General features: G+C 31.0%; 2 protein-coding genes across 4 annotated transcripts in view; both read right to left on the reverse strand.

The window, feature by feature from the left end:
- Positions 1–18258, reverse strand: part of LOC119604887 (chromodomain-helicase-DNA-binding protein Mi-2 homolog) — a 54698-nt gene that overhangs the window by 16666 nt on the left and 19774 nt on the right. The gene's annotated exons all lie outside the window — the stretch shown is intronic.
- Positions 950–18258, reverse strand: part of LOC119604888 (RNA polymerase II elongation factor Ell) — a 34270-nt gene continuing 16961 nt past the window's right edge. Inside the window, exons 1-3 of one of the 3 annotated variants that reach the window (XM_037957785.1) lie at positions 16167–16524; positions 15663–16041; positions 950–7471 (exon numbers count right to left, since the gene is read on the reverse strand). In XM_037957785.1, the coding sequence (XP_037813713.1) occupies positions 2681–6619 (3939 nt within the window). In that variant the 5' untranslated portion in view covers positions 6620–7471; positions 15663–16041; positions 16167–16524 and the 3' untranslated portion in view covers positions 950–2680. Of the gene's footprint in view, positions 7472–15662; positions 16525–18258 lie in introns of those variants that run through there. The other 2 variants (XM_037957783.1, XM_037957784.1) reach the window with 2 other exon arrangements.

Consider the following 18258-nt stretch of genomic DNA (forward strand, 5'->3'; position numbering starts at 1 on the left):
CTATAGACTAGACTATAGACTAGACTATAGACTAGACTATAGACTAGACTATAGACTAGACTATAGACTAGACTATAGACTAGACTATAGACTAGACTATAGACTAGACTATAGACTAGACTATAGACTAGACTATAGACTAGACTATACTATAGACAAGACTATATATAGACTAGACTTTAGACTTCACTATAGACTAGACTATAGACTGGCCTATAGACTAGACTATAGGCTAGACTATGGACTAGACTATAGACTAGACTATAGACTAGACTATAGACTAGACTATACTATAGACTAGACAATAGACTAGAATATATAGACTAGACTATAGACTAGACTATATAGACTAGACTATAGACTAGACTATATATAGAATATTGTGGGGAAACCACCAAAAATAACTAAAAGTACTAAAGAACAGAATTTTCCATACCTGGCTGCGATCGTAGTAATGCAGAATACATGCAATCGTTAAGCATTAAAACGAAATGGAGTTTTTCGAACGTCTTTTTATAACGTCTACTATATGTCCAAGAACGCAATATTTTAAAATTTAACAATTTGAAACAAAAAACGCTGAAAAAAAAACTAGTTCTAAAAGTTCCCTAAGGCTACCCTAGAACTAGTTTCCAGGGTGACAATTTCGAACATCATTGATCAAAAAACTAATTTCAAAACAGTTCTGAAGCATACAAAATTCCTGAAATTTGGCTTTAGTAATAATGGGAAAGAGTAGGAGATATATTTAAACTAAAATTAATTTCCCGGTTTAAAGCCCCGTATTCATAAACGCATTATAAAGTTAATGATGAAATGAAAACTTAAAACACACAATTGCTAAAGACAACTTTCATTCGTTCCTCTCCAAAACTTCATTAGAGCCTAAAATATTTTCAGTAAGAAACAGAGTTTGTTGTTTTTTTTTTTCATACAAAACGAAAAACAATAAAATTGCTTTTTTGTTTATTTTAATTTGAAAACAGAAAAATAAAACAGATAATTTTTGTTTTAACTTAAAAATAATAAATGATAAAAGGCTTACATGGCTAATTATTACACAATTATTAAAAAAAAAAAATAAGATTTTATGTGTGGTTGTTTACAAACTTTTGCGTTTTACACTTTAGTGTTTTGTTGTTGTTTTTTTGGAGCTTTTCTTTTTTTCTTTTAATATTAATATTTAATAATTAAATATAAATTTATTATATAGTATATAAAAAAATTCTTTTTTATTTTCTTATAATTTTTTTGAGGATTTTTTTTTTTGCTTGCAAATAATGTGTATAAGTTCACTTATGCTTACAAATAATTTCAACATATTTTGTTTTTATTTTATGTATTTAGTTTTGAATTGTTTTTTGCTTAAGGTTTTTTGTTTTGTGGTTTTTTGTTTTTGCTTTTTAATTTATATATTTATATATTTTTTTGGAAATATATAAAACAATTAAAAAAATGAGCGGTTTTTTTTTGGGGAAATTGGATTAATTAGGAAAGTAGTAGAACATTTTGTTTAAAAAGAGAAATTTACAATATTTTCATTACAATAAATTGTTAATCTTTTCGAAAGAAATAATTTTAGTGCAATAATTAAAAGGTTTTGAAAATTTCTTCTTTTTTTTTTACTCAAAAACACAAGATTCCAAGAAAACATTTAATGTGTAACTTAGCAAAACTTCTCTTTTTAAAAATAGTATTCTTACAAATTTTATAAACACTTTGGTATTCATTTAATAAATTATCTAGCTAATAAGAGGATTTTTCAAATTCAATACAATTTTGCCACAATTTTATTTAATTTAGAAAATTTCCATTAAACTTCTGTATATAATTATCTTAAAACGGCCAAACTTTAATAAAAATTCTGGAAAACCCGCAGAGATTAATTTTTAATACTGAAAAACTTACAATTGCGCCTATCGCCAATCAAAATTTCATGTAAAAATATGTTTCCTTTTTTCCCTGTTGTGAAATTTTTCTATGGAATTTTGTAAACAATGAACAGCTGTTGCGAACAAAAACAATTATTGTGAATGAATTGAAATGAACCTAAAGTTCAAGATAGTTATTTCCCCTTCAAGGTGAATGAAAATTTCACTTCTATTGGCGATACAGATGAATATCACAATACTAATTGCAACGAAATCATTTTAGTCTAAACGTCAAACGTATAGAAAACACTTTATAATCCAAAAAGTTTAACAATACATGTCTTCTTATTTGTATGAATACATTTTAAAATGTTTTTACCACAAAAGTTCATGTAGAGAAAAATCTTTTCAAATTCAATAACAGTAATTCGTAATGAAGCAATGCTTCAGTAAAATAAGATTTCCTAATAATGCTGATTAATAAAGCGTAAGATTTCTATTGTAACCAAATTATTGATCTAATTTTGACTTGTAACATATTGATCTAAATTGGACTTGTAACATCATATTTCCTCATACATATATAATGCTCATTTTTTTAATTAGTTTATACATTTCGATTTTGTTTATTTTGCATTTAATATTATTTTAAAAATTTAAAAAAATAATAATAATTATTTTACACATATAAACCAAAGAAGTAGTAGTAATAGTGTTGAAGAACAATAATAATAATAAGAGTGGTTTGTTTGTTTGCGTTTGGTCGTCATCATCAGTAAAACAAGGGGGGTACATTGCTATGGTCTTGATCATTGGTTATCATTATCATCATCGTTGGAATCATCATCATCATCGGAGTTATCATCATCATCTTCAGAGGCATCCGAATTATCATCATCTGAGTTGTCATCGTCGTTGGATGAAGATGATGAGCTTGAATCACTATCTGAATCGGAATCATTATTATGAATGTGATTTTGCTGTTGTTCTGTTGATGTTGTTGGCTGATAGTGTTGCTGCTGCAGTTCATGTTGTTGTTGTTTTCTTTTATTAGAATGTGTTAAAGATGCAGGATTTGTAACATGTTGTGGGTGATTTAAATGATTATTGCCAACAACGACACCACCACCAACTCCGTTACCATTGTAGGAGTTATGTTGATGATATTGCATTGATGTTTCTTCTTCATCATCATCGTCCTCATCATCCATTTGTATCGTTTCTGGTTCATGATGTTGTTGATAATGTTCTTGTTGCTGCAGTTGCATATGTTGCTGCTGCTGATGATGATTATTTTTCTGATGATGTTTTGAACTCTTTTTACCATGGGAAGATGATGACGAAGAACTCTTAGAATTTACAGCTGCACCACCACCACCATTAACTGTTGTAGGATTCATTATCACCAACGGTGGAGAATGATTGCTTTCACCACTGCTTTGTAGCATTGGAGATAGATGAGCTGAAGTATTTGTAACTGTAATTTGTTGCTGTTGGTTTAGTGTCTCTGGTTGTTGCTGCTGTTGTTGGTTAGTGGTTGTTGTGTTTGTTGTAGGTGCCGCCAGACCACTGGTCAATTTCTTATCATAATCCATAACTAACTGTTTAATGTGTGCCAATTTTTCGTGCAAATAATCAAACCTCTGTTTATCGCGATTTATGGCCTCTTCTTGACGTATGCGATTGTATTCGGAAACAATTTGTTCCTTTATATTATAGTAATCGATACAACCCTGTTGTACACGACTTAAACGATCGGCCAATTGACGAAACCGATGTCCAACACTTTCGATTTGTGCCAAAAGTTTACGATACTCATCGTAGTCACTCTCAAATTCAGTCTTGTATTTTCGCCTCTGTTCGATGCTGGTTATGGGCGTGTAACTGCTAAAATCATAGCGAGGTGCGTCTCCCGATGATGTGGAGTGGTTGGTTAACGAAAATGTCGAGGCAGCGGCGGCAATTTGTTGTGTGGGCGAAGAGTGTTCCTGTTGTTCTCTTTGTTGCGATGAATGCGAGGCAGTTTGGGGCGGTGTTCGGGCAGCATTGTACAGCGCTTGCTGATCTTCCTGCTGCTGCTGCTGCAGTGTTTTATGATGATGGTTATTATTAGTACTATTATTTTGCAGCTGTTGCTGAACATTAGTCGTAGCAGAATTATTTTTACTGCTGTTACTACTATGTTTGTTAAAATGCTTTTGAGTCGGCGTTGAAGATCTTGAATGTTTACTTGACGACGACGACGATGAAGATTCACCATTACGACCATTTGTTGTTGTTGTTCCGGATGAGGTTGATTGGTGCCGTGAACGGCTAGATGATGTATTTGAATTGTGGTTTATTATTGGCGGTGAATAGTCATCAGTCATGCTGGATATGACACTATTACTGCTGTTGCTTGCTTTATGAAGGTGATGATTATTAATGTTATTATTGTTGTTGTGTGTGTAGCTAGGAGATGACTGCTGCTGTTGTTGTCTTTGCTGTTGCTGTTTGTTCAACCTACTATTGCTGCTGCTACCGTTGGAGTTTGAAGAAATTTTAGTTTCAGGCACAAAATTATTAGCATATGGCGTTGGGGAATTTTTACGACGCATGGCAGCAGAGGAGGTTGATGAAGCTGTTGAAGATGTGGATGACGTTGACGAAGATTCACGATTACTGCCGTAACCACTAGATGAACTACTGCTTCCGCCAGAGTTACGTTTCTCTTTAGCATTCGTTGAGGACGTTGAACTACTGTTGTTATTACTATTACTGCTGCTAATTGATGGTGATATCTTACTATTACCCGCTGTAGTTTTACTACGTCCGGCAAATGTCGAATCGCCTCCCACCACAGCTGTATGCTGTATAAACTCATCCATATTATTGAGCACATTAAATGTTAAATCAGAATTTCCAGAATTCTCGTCGTTGCCATTATTTGTATTGCCTGTATTGTAGTTGTGGGGAGAATAAGCTGCAGATGAGGATCGATGATTTTGATTATATGCACCACCACCGCCGCCACTACCACCTCCTCCCATACCCATTCTTGCGCCAGCGCCCAAATTGCTGCTATTTATTAAACTACTACCATTACTATTACTGCTAGTTCCATCCTTTTTGTAATGGCTTATACGTTGTTTTTTCGATTGCATACCCAAGGTTAAGGCCCCATCATATAAATCTGGCTCTAGACTAGTTCGTTTCATGCCGCCGCCACCACCTACACCACCATTCATATTGGCTGTTGCCACCAAAGGAGGCGGGCTCCCCGTATGTGTAGAAGAAGTCGGGCTTTGACCCGACGTTGAACTACCGGCATCTGAGCTCATAGGTGGTGTTAGATTCTGAGGCTTACGTCTTTTCAATTGTTGGATCTCTTGTTCCGAGAAAAATGGCCAATTTTCATCAACATCATTCCACATGCTACGTCTCAGGTTGTAGGTATTGTCGCGCGACAATGTCGATATGTCTTTGAGTATCGTACTGATTAGTTGTCGCTCCCGTTGAGCCAAACCCTCGTTCGTTAGCCTTGTATAGAGTTCGGGTTTTTTGAATGGCTTCAAAGCTAACAAGTGAATCAGACGCTCACGGATTTTCCTCTTTGAGACATCAAGGGTTTTGCCATTCACTTTGCCATTAGTGCCGAGCGAACCTTTAGCGGCTGAGCCATTGCCTCTGCTGTTTACACCGTTACCCATATTCGCTTTCTTGGCTTGCGGATGCAGCGAAGACGACATATGATTGATGCTAGTGGCAGATCCCGGTGGAGAATAACCACCAATGCCATTTGCCATATTTGTGGACAGCGAGGGTAAGTTGGAAGAGGGAAGATTTGAAGGACTGCCATAGCGATTAGTACTACTATTGCCATTGCTGCCGCCCACGGTACCACTGCCACCTATTAAAGACGGATTGGGGGAAGAGCGTAGAGAGGAGGCATTTGTTAACAAACGTGAACCGTTAACACCCACTCCAACCCCTCCGCCGCCGCCGCCAGCACCACCTGGTGGCGGTGAGTGTTGATTGAGCGTTGATGCTGATAATTTATTACGACTATTACTATTACTACTGCTGCTGTTGATGTGGTTGTTGCTGCTATTACTTAAATAACTACTGCTGCCATTAATGCTACTACTAATGCTGTTGCTGCTATTACCATTACTTAGACCATTTAAAAGTGATGACGTCGAAGAGTTGGATGTCGTGCCATTCGTATAGGCCTGTATAGAAGCAGCCGAGACGGGCCTTTTCACCTTTCGTCCAATGTCTGTCTGATTAGGTTTAATCTCACGTATACACTTACTCTTCTCCGTCTCCTCGGCAATGGCCATTTTTGTTCTTGTCGTATCGTAGACATCATCATTGGCATGAATGCGCATACGATAATTAAGAGATCCCAATACATCCAAATCGGCTCCCGACTGTTGTATGCATTCCAGCGAGCCCTCAACATCATCGATGGCAAAACCGAACTTCCGTCCATCGGCTGATCCGTTGGCCGTTGAAGCATCAGCTGTGGGTGGAAATTGTATAACGCCAGTATTTCCAGTAAATTGTATCTTGGCGCATTGTCCTTTTTGTAAACGTTTCGACTGAGCGTTACGCTGATATTCCTCAATTGCACGAAATGCCGAATCAGTAAGTTTAACAAACACATACTCTTTGGAATCATCGATAATGCTGTGACGCTGTGACATACCATATTTGCCGGACGTTAGGATAGACGGGCATTTTGCAGACGCAATCGAATTTGTCATAACGCCTCTCAGCGTAACTGCGGTAGAGAGGTCAGACACGCGGCGTTGTTGCTACAAAGTATTTTCAGCTGTGTGAATTACTTATCCAATTTATTCCAATTTAGTTGTAAATTTATGCTTTTAATTATGTAGTTGCAACTGGGACGTTTAGAAAATAATAGAGTTTAACTCTGTTTTGTGGTATTTTTGTTTAATTTTATACAAAAACTAGATAATTTTGACAAAATTAAAGGAAGATTTATTGGAAATTTGTTTTTCTCTCTATTTGTGGAAGTTTTTTTTTTCTTAACTGATCTTCTAAAAAATAAATTAGATTTCGTCTTTTTTATATTGGGGAGTTTGATTGCAGTTCCGTTCCGTTATGTTTTTTTTCTATAATTGCAATTTTTTTTTATTGCTGTGTTTGACACAATGTTGTTTTTCTATAATGTTGTTTATGGGGAAGTTTCTAACAGCTTCAGTTTGTTAGGGTTTTAAGATTTCTTTTGGGTGTTTTTAAGCATGGAAGCCTACGTTGATTTGTTGGTTGTGTTGATGCTTTGAACCTACCGACCGATCAGACTAGATCTTATCAGGTGGTTTTGTGGTGTGTGATGATGAAGTTTGACTTTAGACGGGAGAATTTTGATTGTTTGACTTTGGCAAGCTCTTTTTAAAGGACGTTCTAGTTGATTTTTTACTCTCTTTACAAAAATTTTGATTTTAATAACAATTTCTGCCACTTTTGATAATTTTTCTTTAAGGCAGACTGTAGTTTCCTTGGTTTATCTCTCTTTTAAACAATTTTTTTCAACACTTATTTAGAGAGTAATCCATTATATTTAGTAGTTGCGTTGTTATTTTAAGGCAGAGCTGTAATATTTATTAAATTTCATTTATTTAATATATATTTTTTAGAAGGCAACAAAAATGTACAATTGTTTTTAAAAACAATTTTTTAATTATCTCTCGTTTACGATTTTACAGAATTTACACTTGTTTTACACTTTATTATTGATTTTGTTTTCTTTTATTTTTACGGTTTTTCTTATTAATTTTTCTTCTTAGTAACTTTGTTTATTTTATATTTTCTTTTCATATACTGATTAAAAATTAAAAATAATGACGTGTATTTTTTGTTTTGTTGGCAAATAAGCTGTTGTTGGCTTGTTGCTCTCCTCCGTCCGTGGTAAAAAATAAATAATTGTTGTTAAAACGAATTATAGAAAAAATTTCTTTTTGTTAAATAATAATTTCAATAAATGAATTGGGTTAAGGTAGGCATGGATGATATCGGTTGTTTGCTTCAATGTTTTCTCATTAGTTTTCATTGTTGCTCGCTCTCTGTCGAGTCTTTTAATCTGTCCGTCCTTCCGTCTGTCAGTCTGTTTATATGCAATTATGTTTTGACTTTTAATTGTAGTGGTTTTAGCATTTTATTTCACGTCGTAATGTTATTTTTAAGATGTATGTATGTATGTATGTATGTAGTTCAATTTATTACGAGAGTGTATACAATTTATTTTTGAGCAGAAAACAAACAACAACTTAATACATATGTTGTAGTTTTATACAAAGTCTTTTGGTTGGTTTAATTAAACAGTGTTTAAAATAAATTTTCTTTAATTTTATAAAACTGAGAGAAAAAAAAAGGTAAACAAGCTTCCCTAAAAATAGTTTAAAGAAATAAACTTTGACAAGTTTATACTACAAAATGTGTATGTACATACATTAAGTGGTTATTTACTATACTTCAGCAAATTTACAGGTTGGAAAATATTTGCAACTGCTTAAAAACTCCCAAAATTTGAAAGACAAAGACATCTTGCAGATATTGTAATTATTCGCTAGCAAAGTTTAAAAAATAGTCTACTAAGGGCCAATCTTTAGGTGAAAGATTAGCGATTCAATTAAAATTAATCCTCGAAAGATGTTTTTGAGTACTCAATTAGTTAATTTTGTTTGCAAGTTTAAGCGCCCAATGGAGGTGGTTTAATCTTAAGCACGAAATGCAAAAGTGTAAACAGCTGATGCAAAAAAATTAATAAAATTTTTATAAATATAAACATTAAAATGTTCTATTTATTGATTAGTATAAATTATGGACACTTCAAAATACATTTTTTTGTTTTTAATTTAAGTTTTCATTAACTTTCATATTAAATTTACAATTGTCTTCTTCTTTTTATAAAATATGCATTGTTTTGATAACAAACAGTGAAGTTTTCTGTTGTTTTGTATGGCAACACTGCGAAGTTTAATCTTCTACTCAAAAACATCAAAGGGAATTAACATAAGATTAAATTTATTTTTAGATTAACTAATCTGATTATTAATTGGCATTTGATTACCATCTCAAAAACCCGCTCTAACTAGTCTATGACCTAATCTATAGACTAGTCTTTAGTCTTGTCTGTAGACTAGTTGTTGTAACAGATTGGCTGTGACTGGATGTTATTCCCTGGGGAAAAAACTTCCGTTTGATACTGAGTTGACAATATTTGAACGATTAAGAATCGGGTAGTTCCGGAGCGGACATTTAATTGTCGTGGGAACGTGTAGATTAGTCTATTGACTAGTTTATAGAACATTCTATTGATTCATCTATTGACTAGTAAATTAACTTAATTATTGAATAGTCTATAGAATAGTCTATGGAATGATCTGTTGACTAGTCTATGGACTAATCAATTGACTATTCTGTCGATTAGTCTATTAAATAGCGTATTGACTAAACTTTGGACTCGCCTATGGGCTCACCTAATAGACTAGTCTATGAACTAATCTATATATTAGTCTATGAACTAGTCATTAGTCTAGTCTATATCCTAATTTATAGAATATTGATTTATATATAGACTAGTCTACTGGCTAGAATATTAGGTGAGCCCATAGGCTAGTCCAAAGTTTAGTCAATACACTATTTAATAGACTAATCGACAGAATAGTCAATAGATTAGTCCATAGCTATTGAATAGTCTATGGAATGATCTGTTGACTAGTCTACGAAGTAATCTAATGACTATTTTATCGATTAGTCTATTAAATAGTAAGTATATTGACTAAACTATTGGCTAGTCTAACTAAATATGAATACTATAAACTATATACCAACCTATCGACTTGTCTATTGAATAGTTCATAGACTAATCTATTGACTAGTCTATAGATAATTCAATAGAAAAATCGATTGACAATTCTATGCACTAGTCTAGTCTAACAAAGTTTATAGACTAGTTTATTCACTAGACTATTATTTACTAGCCTTTACAATTTTCTATTGATTAGTCAATAGGTATGACTATTCTACAGAATAGTCAAAGGTTAGTCTATAAAATAGTCTATAACTAGTCTATATACCTCCAGAGCTTTAGTTTTTTTGTTATAATTTCGCTAATTAAAAAAATGAATTTCGATTTAATTTTATATTTCAGTTATTTAATAGACAAAAGAAAAAGATCTCTATAAAACTGCAAAAAAAAAATACAAAAATTTTTGTCAATCTATTAGAGGTGGATATGTGTGTATGTAGATTTAATTTGAAAGGTGTATATTTTGTTGTTATTGTTTTTTTAATTTTTTTTATATTATTTCTTATAGACAGACTATAAGAAATCGTAACGAATTGTGGTTGTGTTCAGTTTTATTTTTTCAAGTGGTTTCTCGTTTCTTCGACACTCTCTATTTTTTTACAAATACTATATAGAGTAGTGGTGGTACATATTAGACATACATATGAAGAATTATGTCGTTTATATAGTATAAATATACTTATATGAGAGTATTTGAATGTTACAATAAAAAAAAAAACAGCAACAACTACTCTTTATACATATGCATACCTATAGAGCATATGTATGTACATATATATGTCTGTCTGTCTGTCTATATGTTTATACTATATATATAATACACTATACGAAAGTAACCATTCATTTTAGTGTACGTGAGTTGTATCACTTGCCTAAGCTGATCATAATTTTTATATTTTCTTTTAAGTTTTTTTTTTTTTTTTTTTTTTATTATTTTTCGGTTTTGTTTTTCGTTTCTTCTACGCTAAAACAAACAATCATACTCAGCTGCTAGATATTATTTAAATATAAGAAAAAAATCTAAAAAACAAAAACAAGTTTGCAATTTTATATAAAATGGGTTTTTACAATAGACTCATACTCTTTTTTGTGTATTTTAATTTCTCTCTTTATATAAACGTAACTCCCCATTGGCTTACCAGATGTCTGTGGTTATATTAGTTTAACTTCTACTTTGTAATCCATTATTTTCGTTATGGTATTGAATGAGCTCAATATCTCTGAAGAAATTTGTAAAATCGGAAATTTGGAATCGGTAGGGAGATTTAAATAAAACTTTAATTGTCTGGACACATGGAAATGATCGACCAAACAAGTTAAGCGGAATAGAATAAAAAGAAATGTGTACATCTGTAATATCAGAATGATTGTTATGTTATGTGAAATTTTACTTGGGTAATGAGGAAGAAGAAGAAATTATGGACCCACAATGCACTGTGTGTTAGACTAAAGATTTGATTGAAATTTCACTTGATAAATATAATGAAGTGTTTATGTTTTGAATTTGTACCTTCATGGGCTAACTCACAGTGGCAATGAAATGATCGACCAAAAAAGTTAAGCGGAATAGAATAAAAAGAAATGTGTACATCTGTAATATCAGAATGATTGTTATGTTATGTGAAATTTTACTTGGGTAATGAGAAAGAAGAAGAAATTATGGACCCACAATGCACTGTGTGTTAGACTAAAGATTTGATTGAAATTTCACTTGATAAATATTATGAAGTGTTTATGTTTTGAATTTGTACCTTCATGGGCTAACTCACAGTGGAAATGAAATAAAAAAGAGCGAAATAATTCTCTAACTTCTAAACTGTTTGTCCAATTCTTTACATGCGTAAAGAGGAAGTATTAACAAGTTTAGATTATAAATTTAGACCTCATGGGCACACCTGGGGAGTAATCAGATACTATCCCCTTATCGAGCACTATAAAAAAATTATCGTAGCTATCTATTATATCTTATAGCTTATTAGACATTCGCATTACCGCATACCGAATACTTTTTGAAAATATTTTAAATGAAAACCAGGGATTAAGTGTGTGCTTAAAACGTCTATTTTTACATTTAAAATTCAACTTTAGGGTAAAGATTAATAAGTCGCATTGTAGATATCAAATTACAGTGGACGTCCAATAGTACGTACACTCTTTATTACGAATATCCAATAATACGAATGGCAAAATTGTTGCATTGTCTACTCTATAGTACGAATAAAGTCACAATTTTTCTGTTCGATAGTACGAATAACGCATTTTTTATGGGAATTTTGGTTTTATTTACGTATGAATGAAGTTTTTATTATGTTTTTATTTTATTATTTCGGTATCATTCACCTTAAGCTCAGTAATTTTGAAGTTTTTTTGTATTTATTACAAGTGTTTTGTATTTTTAAAAATCCTATACACACAATTTACTGCATGTATATTTACAAATCAACATTTATTTAGTGTTATTAATTTATTTTATTGGAATTTTGATGACCCAAGAGAAGAAATTAAATTGGATGATAACGCCAATGAGGAAAGTATTTTATTAGTTCCCGACAATAACTCTGCTGAGAACAATATTGAAGCCTCAAAAGCGCTGTTATTGAAAAAGCCGTAAGAATCATTTTACAATGTAATAAACATCGATGTTAAATGATGGATTTTTTAATAATTAAAATGATATTTATATACATATGTATGTATGAACTGTTAATTTTGAAAGTAGTGTGACTCCACATTCCAAACAATGGGTTTAAGGATAACTATTCTAATTTTTAAGAGAAAATTATAAATTAGAGAATTGTGGTATATTCCATTCAAGTTTCTAATAAATGTTTTATGTAATCTGAACATTTTAATACATTTTAGAACACATATGTAAATTGCAAATTGTCTTTGGCACACATCTTTTTAAAAACATTAAAATTTAATACCTTCTACATATATCTCATTTCAACCATTGGACTCACGATACTTTCAAAATTAACAATTCATATACGTAAATATGTCCCTTTTATGCCTGTTTATGTACAATAAATTTATTTAAAATAATACACATTTATTATATTTTGTTCCGTTATGTAATTTTTAATGAAAAATAAAACAAAAATAAATAAAATCCAATATTTTATGTGTATTATTTGAATTTAAACATACAAAATGTGTTGTTCAATAATACGAATTTTTCGGTATTACGAAAGGGCCTGACACTATATAATTCGTACTAGTGGACGTCCACTGTATAGTAACACCTTTTATATGGAGTGTTAATTCTCTCTTTTTTTATTTCTATTTATATACCACGAGTGGACTAGGTCTATTGAAAATACAATATTTTTATATAAAATTCAACTTTGGGGAAAAAAAATTCGCAGATTTCAATCAAAATAAATACTGATAACAATAAAAATTTGATATTTCCAAAGAAATTCATAGATTTATTATAATTATTAAACTAACCCACTACTTCTCCTTCAAAATTATCTGGTAACCCTAATAGAGATTTTCAAAAACAATTACAAATAACACTTTTTTTCTCCCTCTCTTTACATTTAGCTCTTCTGTTTTGGGTGGCTGTCATTGTGTCATTTTATTTTTTTTTTTATTTTGATATTATGTTTATCACTTTACTTTTTATTGTCATATACTGTATGTAGTATATTTAATTTATTTTATATTTCATATTAAAATTCTACATTTGTGGTTGGTTGTTTTAATAAATTAATGATGGCGTTTGTTGGTCGTGTTTTTTTTTTGTATTTTAGGCAGGAGGGCTGCTTGAGGAGTGGGAGTAGGTAATGGTTGCAAATACATATGTATGCAGGATGAGAGAGGGAGAGATATCTTGACGACAATTAAAGATTATAAAATAAAAAAAAAAGTTTATTAAAAAATAAACAATACTAACACACAATATGTGAATATGATTTCCGAAATTGCGAAAACAAATTATTGTCGTCAACATCAATTATTTTATGAGATATATAGTATGTGGGTATGTACAATATTTTATTATTGTTTTCAGAAAATGAAGAGGTTTTTGTGTAAATAAATCTAAAAATATTTTAAAAAAATAGTCTAGTTAAATAGGCCTACGGTTTAGATTAAGAAGGGTTATACACCATAAGAACGGGGCATATCCACTCGAAGACTTTAAGGTCCATTGTGATTTCCTTCAAGGCGTGAGGATTCAAAAACAGAAAAACAAAATAAACAACACACTAGAAGTAAATACAGAGAAGAAGGTAAAAAGGATAGATATAATTAACAAATCTGTACCCCAAAGAATAAAGAGATAAGAGATAAGAGATGTCGTGGAACCTATTTCCTAGCCATATCAGCCTGAGACTCTGTATCTTAGGACAGTGGCAAAATATATGCTCGATCGACTCCACTTCCTCCTCATCCTCGCATAGCCTACAATAATACGGTGTATTACGGTCCCACTTACTGACAAAGGCCCTAACTGAGCAGTGCTCCGTTAGCATCCCTATCAGAATTCTTAGACTGCGTCTATCAAGTCCTATGAGTACTTTGGTAGCCCCTATATCAAGTTTTGGCTATACATTTTAATCCAATCTACTATTCCAGGCCTGGTTAATGATGCCACGGATTCTTTCAAAAATCAGCCTGTAATAGTGACAAATGGGTAGTTTTACCATCCTTCCTCTGTCATCTATATTAAGGCTCGAACCTAATCTAGCTAGTTCGTCCGCAACCTCATTACCATGCACGTTGCAGTGTCCCGGCACCCAACACAATCTAATGACAAACAGTCTACAACCGTCTCAGGGCTTTTCTACAATCTACAACCAGGCGCGTTTTGCAGTTTTCACTGTGTGGCTGAAATACTTTACAACGAATGCAGAGAGCTGTCTAATAGATTATTTCGGATTAACCAAAGGAGGCAAATGTTTTGATGCTTTATCTGCACCGAAAACCGTTAAAGGCATTTGGTCAGAGCTCATCATCAAGCTCGTCCAGAATAATAATGTGTGGAAATAATGTCAGAATCTTTATAGAGGCGATGCGAGATTTAAACAGCAAATTTCTAAAGATGTCCAAGAAATTTGTTATCTTACAACTGTCGTTTATTGTATGACCATATGACCAGGGCACTCTGGTCAGGACGTTTGTAAAGGAGATTAAAAGATTTCTCAGCAATTTTCTGATAATGTCAAAGTGAACGCATTCATCCCTAAGACTGTGCTGTAATTTCCCTTCGAGGGAAACTAATACACATTTAATGGGAACAGAAATTTCACTTCTTGTTGCTGATAGAGGTAACTACTAAATTGATGAAAGTTTCAAATCGCTAGGAAATAAGTTGCACAATGTTGTTTAATCGGGAAAAACAAATGTTCCATTTACAGTTGTAGTTGGAATAATATCTTTTATGCAGAATTTCATAATATTATTTATAAGTGAATTATTGACGTGGTTTAGATAAGGCCCGAACATTACGAAAATCTACACTATAATTTAGACTTAAATAAAACTAAGTTGTTCCGATTTTTGTAGAGATACTAGAACACAACATAATTATAAGCTTAGATGTAACCATTTTCGTTTTTGGGTTATGAGAAGAGTATGTGCCAAATTTCATCAACGGACGGACATGTCTAAATCGAAAGTGATTTTGAGCCGATTGGTTTAATTTAAGGGTGTTACAACCAACTATCAGCATATAGTATATACAATGGTGTAGGGTATAAAAACTTCTGTCCAAAGTCGAAAAAATCTTAAAGTACTATGTAGGTATAAACTTTTGTTAGCAACTTAGGTATAATATAATCATCATCATCATCATCATATGTATTAATTAATGTCAAATTTTAAGCCAATAACAAAACAATAACAAGTTATTTACCAACAAATTGTAGTAAACAAAAACAAGGTCAATTAAAATCAGGTGTAAATTTTTGTATAATTTAAAATCGAGAGATAATTAGCTATAACTATTTTGATATTTAGCTTACTTTGTTTTTAGTTTATTTTTGTTTGTAAAAAAAAGAAAATCTTTTTACAATGTCTGGTGAGATGATGTTGTTTTTGATGTTATTATTGTTGCTGCAACGCACCGACCGACAGACAGACAGACAGATAGAAGAGAGTTGGAATAAAATTGTATTTTATAAAATTCTGCCTTTAATTGTTGCTTTAATTTAGTTTGATGTTATAAATAATTGGACGTGTTTCATGTAGTAACTCTTTTTTTTCTTCTTCAATGCATAAAAAAATCTTTGCAGTTGTTTTTGTTAAAGATGTTGTTGTTGTGTGTTGACTTGGTAAAATTCCAGAAATTGTTGTTGCTTTAATGCTGCTTTATATCTCTGACGCGTGTAATTTGTTGTAAAACTATATATTTAAAGAAAATTTTATTAATTTTTTGTAAATTTTCGAAGTTTGTTTTCACATTTTTTTTCTAAATTAATTTCTCCAATATATAATGTGTCGTGCTTCCTTTTTATTGAATTTCTTACACTTTTCTTGTTTTCTTTATCACTTAAATTAAAATATTTGTTCCATTTTTTCTTTTATTCTCTCTTTTTTTTTTTGTTTTGTTAAACACTCTTCTCTTTTAAGTATTGGAATGTTTCGTTGGTTTTCTTCTTTTATTTTCCTTTTTTCGCTTTAGCTCTTTTATATATAATAACGAATTTGCACTCAGCTGTTTTTAAAAGATCACTCGCATTTTTCACTCGTTGAGTTTTATTTTATTCGTTAGTTCTGGTGGCATAAAGAAAAATTTTAATCGTTATTTCATTTTTTTTGTACTGTTGTCAAATTATTATTTTTATTTCACTTTTGACATTTTTCAACAATTTATGGGAATTTTTTCTTTTTTTTACAAATTCACAATTTTTGCATTTATTTTTTCAAGTTATTTTAAACTTTTATTTAGTTAAATAATATTTCACTATAGTTTATATAAATATAATAAATATTAATAGATTATTTCTTAAGTAAATTATGCATTTACTATATATAATTTTTTTTTTTAATATTAAATTTAGTTCACACCATTGTCACCTTAAGCAGCAGAAACTACTCTGGTACCACAACCACACCACTAATTGAACTGCTTCATTTAGTATATTTTTTTCTGTTTTCTCTTTGTCTCTCGTTTCTGTCTCACACTTCCTCTCTCATATACACTTTCAACGAGAAAAACAAAAAGGTTACATACAAATACATTTATGTATGTTTGTGAATGTGTGTACGAATTTGTAGTTTGACGTTTATTTCAAGTTTTTGCTTTATATTACGAATCGTGGATGATACAAAAAAGAATTGGGAAAAAGTACTATTCTTTGGGTACAAAAGGTATTAAAAAACAAGTGTTTTTAAGTACTAAAACTAACTAAAAGCTGGAGAGGGCATTACTTTAGGCGTTAGGCAATATCACTGAACTCAGCTGATCATTCATAATTTTTTGGGTTGGCAACGTCAATTCAATTTCAAATTAGTTGTCAAAGTTTTCTTAGCAATTTTGACATGCCCAATAAGATTCTATCAAAATAATGATCAAATCGATTTCGAGATATCGAAAATTTTTATATACATAAAATTATATTCGTATTTACCCGTAAACGTAAGATTTTGGTCCAAATTAATTTCTCTAAAACAATATTTTGTAGAAACAAATATTAAAAAAAAATTTGACATATTAGCGAAATTAACAGTGAAAACTTATTGTATAAGAAAACGTAATATAAAAAAATGTTATTTAGTACATTATTTTTGCTGAGTACAAAATTGTTATTATTGGTTTTCATCATCACTGACATTTTACTTCAAATCCTCTCATACACACAAAATTGTATGAAATGAAAGCAAAATGTGTATAATATTAGAAGAAAAATACATCAAAACATAAAACAAAAAAGTTGTTCGTTGGGTTTTTTTTATAAATTTTTGCTTCTTGTTGTTGTTTTTGTTAACCAGGATATAATCGCTTTGTTACGTGTTATTTTATATATAAACTAGTTTAAAGCCAAATAAATGGTTATTAAATTAAAAGAATTTTACATATTTTTTAGAAATATTTACATAGTTTTAACAAGTGTTGTTTACTTTTTATTAATATAAAATTCTAATATGTATAAATTGTCAACAGCTAATTAACTATATTTAGATAATTCTGTGTTCGCTCGTTTCATTCTTCTCTCTTTTAGACTTATTCTATTCTGTTCTCTTAGTTATAATTTGACAGCAATCAGCTGTTATTCTGTTAAATTCTTAAAAGGGTTGCCATATAAGAAAAAAAAAAAAAAACATCTGTCAACATCAAGTGAATTTGTGGTAAATTCCAATATTTTTTTAATAAAATTCATTAAATTTAGTTATGGTAACATTTTTTATGCCAAATTCTAATAATTATTTTTCTTTTCTCTTGCTCATTTCTAAAATACATTCTCTTTTTGATTAGTCTCCATATTTGTCATTTTTTTCTGTCAAAACATACACTGTACATGTTTTCTTTTAAAATGTGTATTTCTTTACCAAAAAAAAAACTGATAAGTATTGTGGTATAGTTGTTTTTGTAATTTATTTATTATTATATTAACTGAC

This window comes from Lucilia sericata, unplaced genomic scaffold (assembly GCF_015586225.1).
Source record: "Lucilia sericata isolate MDLA Ls3-8-SP2 unplaced genomic scaffold, ASM1558622v1 Contig000439F_arrow, whole genome shotgun sequence".
Lineage (NCBI taxonomy): Eukaryota > Metazoa > Arthropoda > Insecta > Diptera > Calliphoridae > Lucilia > Lucilia sericata.